The 4,842-nt window shown below is 46.1% G+C and overlaps 1 protein-coding gene across 1 annotated transcript in view; it reads right to left on the minus strand.

The window, feature by feature from the left end:
• SPTAN1 (spectrin, alpha, non-erythrocytic 1) overlaps positions 1-4,842 on the minus strand; it is a 94,348-nt gene that overhangs the window by 34,311 nt on the left and 55,195 nt on the right. Inside the window, exons 23-25 of the mRNA XM_011988638.1 lie at positions 3,067-3,171; positions 2,592-2,615; positions 1,501-1,536 (exon numbers count right to left, since the gene is read on the minus strand). Of these exons, the coding sequence (XP_011844028.1) occupies positions 1,501-1,536; positions 2,592-2,615; positions 3,067-3,171 (165 nt within the window). The remainder of the gene's footprint in view (positions 1-1,500; positions 1,537-2,591; positions 2,616-3,066; positions 3,172-4,842) is intronic.

Below are 4,842 nucleotides of genomic sequence, written 5' to 3' on the forward strand. Positions count from 1 at the left end.
TGAGCCACCGCGCCCGGCCCTTTTTTTTGTATTTCTTAATAGAGACGGGGTTTCACCATGTTAGCCAGGATGGTCTCGATCTCTTAACCTCGTGATCCGCCCGTCTTGGCCTCCCAAAGTGCTGGGATTACAGGCTTGAGCCCCCGCGCCCGGCCCAAAAGATCTACTTTTATAAAGTCAGAATCTGCTCTCTAACTTGCCTGTAACTTAAGTGATGTATTCCTGAAGAGCTGGGTCAGGAGGGAAGATGCTAGAACTGAGACACACGCAACCAGTTACACAATCACAGCTATAAATGTATCACATAAAAAACCTCAGCCGGGCCAGTAATCCCAACACTTTGGGAAGCCGAGGTGGGCGGATCACCTGAGGTCAGGAGTTTGAGACCAGCCTGGCCAATGTGGCGAAACCCTAACTCTTCCGAAAATACAAAAATTAGCAGGCATGGTGGTGCATGCCTGTAATCCCAGCTACTAGGGGGAGCTAAGGAAGGAGGATCGCTTGAATCTGGGAAGCAGAGGTTGCAGCGAGCTCAGATCATGCCACTGCATTCCAGCCTGGGCAACAGAGCTAGACTCCGTCTCAAAAAAAACAACAAAAAACAAAAACAAAAAAAACCTTCTCCCCGGCTGGACGCTGTGGCTCAGGCCTGTAATCTCAACACTTCGGAAGGCTGAGGCGGGTGGATCACCTGTGGTCAGGAGTTAAAGACTACCCTGGCCAACATGGCGAAACCCTGTCTCTACTAAAAACACAAAAATTAGCCAGGCATGGTGGCACATGCCTGTAGTCCCAGCTACTTGGGAGGCTGAAGCAGAAGAATTGCTTGAACTAGGGAGGCAGAGGTTGCAGTGAGCGGAGATTGCGCCACCACACTCCAGCCTGGCTGACAGGGCAAGACTTCATCACAAACAAACAAACAAACAAACAAACAAACAAAACAAACACCTTTTCCCCTGTATTCTTGGTCAGGGATGGCCCATTCTGGTTAAGCCATATTCACACCTGGATTTGTTCAGAAAAATGTCTACTGTAGTGGGGAAACATCTCATTCCTCCCTTTACATCTCTGCATTGGGCATCTCTGAAGCCTTTCTTGGGCCACAGGATAGAGGCCAAGCAGATGGTGAATGAAGGCCTGCCCTCCTTTACGGGTGCAGTTGTTCTCGTGTTCACGTCATTTCCCTTTGGACTGCCTCTTACTAGTGGGACCCTGCCAACCACACAGTGCTCCCTGCTGCAGCATATGCTGCACCAACATGGGTAATCAATGCAACCTAACTGTACTGAGCATTTGACGTAGACACTCTGCTTTTGTATATTAAGCATCACATTTTAAGAGATAACAGATTCAGAAAGAAACCACCCCAAACAAGTCCAGAAATGACTAAAGACTTAAGACAAGCTGAATATTCAGAGAAAGGCACACCAGAAAAGGACACAACATATTTCATGCTCTCACAAAACTCCTGAAAACAATAATTTGCAAAAGAGTCCTTACCTTCCACGGGGAGGCTGTCTTGGGATCAGTTTCATCCTATTCAGAGAAAGAGTAATTTAGGCAGCCATGCAATTGAGCATGAAACAACAAAGCACCTGACCTTTCCAGTTAATGACTCTAGTTTCCCCCAGGGGAGATCCCAGATATTAATACACTAATCAAAACAGCATTCTCCCTCCATAGTTTGGCTGGTAACAAACTTCAAGGCTACTTAAGAAAAATTAAGCCAACAAACAGGAGAGACAAATTCCAACTTTTTATCCAGTAGAAGAAATGGAGAGAATAAAGAAATTTAATAAGAAAACCACCAACTTTTCTTTATGTTGTACTCATAAGATTGTCTGCAAAGGGGTAATAAACAAACCTAAAGATAGCTATAGAAGAAGTTTTAGAAAACTGAAGAGGTAAAGACTTTTTTTTTTTTTTTTTTTTTTAAAGAGCTGCGCTTTGTGTTGCATGCCTGTTGTCCTAGATAATTGGGAGATTGAAGTGGGAGGATTGCTTGAGGCCAGGAGTTCGAGGCTGCAGTAGGCTATAACTGTAGCTGTGAAAAGCCACTGACCTCCAGTCTGGACAACAAAGCAAGACCCTATCTCTTACAAACAAAACAAACAAAAAAACCCAACATTTAGAAATCAATTTCTGGGCCAGAAGTGGTGGCTCACGTCTGTAATCCCAGCACTCTGGGAAGCTGACGTGGGCAGATCACCTGAGGTTGGGAGTTCGAGTCTAGCCTGGACAACATGGTGAAACCCCGTCTGTACTAAAAATACAAAAATTAGCTGGGTGTGATGCCACACGCCTGGAATTCCAGCTACTCAGGAAGCTGAGATGGGAGAATCGCTTGAACCTGGGAGGTGGAGGTTGCAGTGAGCCAAGATCACACCACTGCACTCTAGTCTGGGTGACAGAGTGAGACTCTGTCTCAAAAAAAAAGAAATCAATTTTTGGTGTTTTCCACAAATCTTTACACACAAAAGGCATCGGAGGTTAAGGAACAGCAATTCTGATGAAGTTCTTGGCCTGGATATTCTTACCAAAGTTTAAACCCTTCTCATGTTCAAGATCCACACACAGTACCCGAAACTTACCCTGGGCATCATGCCATACACTTCCTACAAGGAGAGAGAGAAACCAGTTTTATTATTAGAAGAAATACACATCTCTCAAGAATACTCATTATGGTCAAACCTGGAAACACAGGAGAGAATTCCAAAAAGACAAATGGAAATGCCAGTCCAAATGTCCAGCAGAACTTCAAGTATTTATACATAAACCTTTTCTTTGAGGAACTTATGAAATTACCATTAGTTAATGGCTATATAAACATTAAATATTTAATGGACTTACGGAGAAGACAGACGACCCCCCAGAACCAAATAGAGATGAGGGATATTGGTATAAAGAAGTTAATCAAAATGGTTTTGGTCACATAGAGGACCTGACCTACAGTCAAGCCACAATTCTGTGCTATGAAACACTGCTTGTTGGGCTATGACAGACATAGGAAGAACAAAACTGCATCCTTACAGCAACAGAGCCTCACTCCAAGATGGAGACACCTACCTGTTGTTGCACAGCCTGCACCTCCTCTGCCATAAGACCTTCAGACTCCAGGTCTTCAGCTACCTTGTTAATGTCCTTCAACCGTGACTCATTGGCCTTCAGGTCCTTTAAAACAAAAGCCATAATAACTAAAACCCAAAATAGCAAGCCAAAGTCAAAGGAGACATCGCAAACTATGGCTTGAAACTATAATGAGTCTTCTACAAGGGCCTATTTAAAAAAAAGGGATTAAAAAACATAAGCTATGGCCAGGCATGGTGGCTCACGCCTGTAATCCCAGCACCTTGGGAGGCCGAGGTGGGCGGATCACCTGAGGTCGGGAGTTCAAGACCAGCCTAACCAACATGGAGAAACCCTTTCTCTACTAAAAGTACAAAATTAGCTGGGTGTGGGGGCCTTTGCCTGTAATCCCAGCTACTTGGGAGGCTGAGGCAGGAGAATCGCTTGATCTTGGGAGGCAGAGGTTGCGGTGAGCCGAGATCGCACCATTGCACTCTAGCCTGGGCAAGAAGAGTGAAACTCCATCTCAAAAACAAAACAAAACAAAAAGGCCGGGTGCGGTGGCTCACGCCTGTAATCCCAACACTTTGGAAGGCCAAGGTGGATCACAAGGTCAGGAGTTCAAGACCAGCCGGGCCAAGATGGTGAAACCCCGTCTCTACTAAAAATACAAAAATTAGCCGGGCACGGTGGCAGGCGCCTGTAATCCCAGCTAATCGGGAGGCTGAGGCAGGAGAATCTCTTGAACAGGTGGCGGGAGGTGGGGGGCAGAGGTTGCAGTGAGCCGAAATCGCACCACTGCACTCCATCCTGGGCAACAGAGCAAGACTCTGTCTCAAAACAAAACAGAAACAAAACAAAGAAAAAAAGCTATAAGGATCTGTTCAACAGGTATCCCTATGGATTGGTTTTCCCAGCCCTCAGATAATTATTGGACTCGAATTTACTTCATTAACTGTAGTTTTTTCGTTGTTTTAGAGACAGGGTCTCGCTGTCACCCAGGCTGGAGTGGAGTATTGCAATCATCTGCAGCCTCTACCTCCCAGGCTCAAGCAATCCTCCTACCTCAGTCTTCTCAGTAGCTTGGACTACAGGCACACACCACTATGCCCAGCAAATATTTTTATCAAATAGAGACTTTTTTAAAACCTCTTTTTGGTTTCAAAACAGTTTTTAAAATGTGAAGAGGCCAGGTGTGGTGGCTCACACCTTTAATCCCAGGACTTTGGGAGGCCAAAGCAGGAGGATTGCTTAAGGAGTTCAAGACCAGCTTGGGGCAACATAACCAGACCCCAATCTCTACAGAAATTTTTTTTTTCTTCTAATGAGACTCAGTCTCACTCTGTTGCCCAGGCTGGAGTGCAGTGGCATGATCACGGCTCACTGCAACCTCCGCCTCCTGGGTTCAAGTGACCTTCGTGCCTCAGCCTCCTGAGTAGCTGGGACTACAGCCAGGCACTACCACGCCCAGCTACTTTTTGTATTTTCAGCAGAGATGGGGTTTTACCACGTTGGCCAGGCTGGTCTTGAACACCTGACCTCCAGTGATCCGCCTGCCTCAGCCTCCCAAAGTGCTGAGATTACAGGCATGCGCCGCTGGGCCCAGCCAGAAAAATTTTTTCAATTATAATAATGGATGTGAGGCAGGGCGCGGTGGCTCAAGCCTGTAATCCCAGCACTTTGGGAGGCCGAGATGGGCGGATCACGAGGTCTGGAGATCGAGACCATCCTGGCTAACACGGTGAAACCCCGTCTCTACTAAAAAAATACAAAAAA

This window comes from Mandrillus leucophaeus, unplaced genomic scaffold (assembly GCF_000951045.1).
Source record: "Mandrillus leucophaeus isolate KB7577 unplaced genomic scaffold, Mleu.le_1.0 Scaffold109, whole genome shotgun sequence".
Classification (NCBI taxonomy): domain Eukaryota; kingdom Metazoa; phylum Chordata; class Mammalia; order Primates; family Cercopithecidae; genus Mandrillus; species Mandrillus leucophaeus.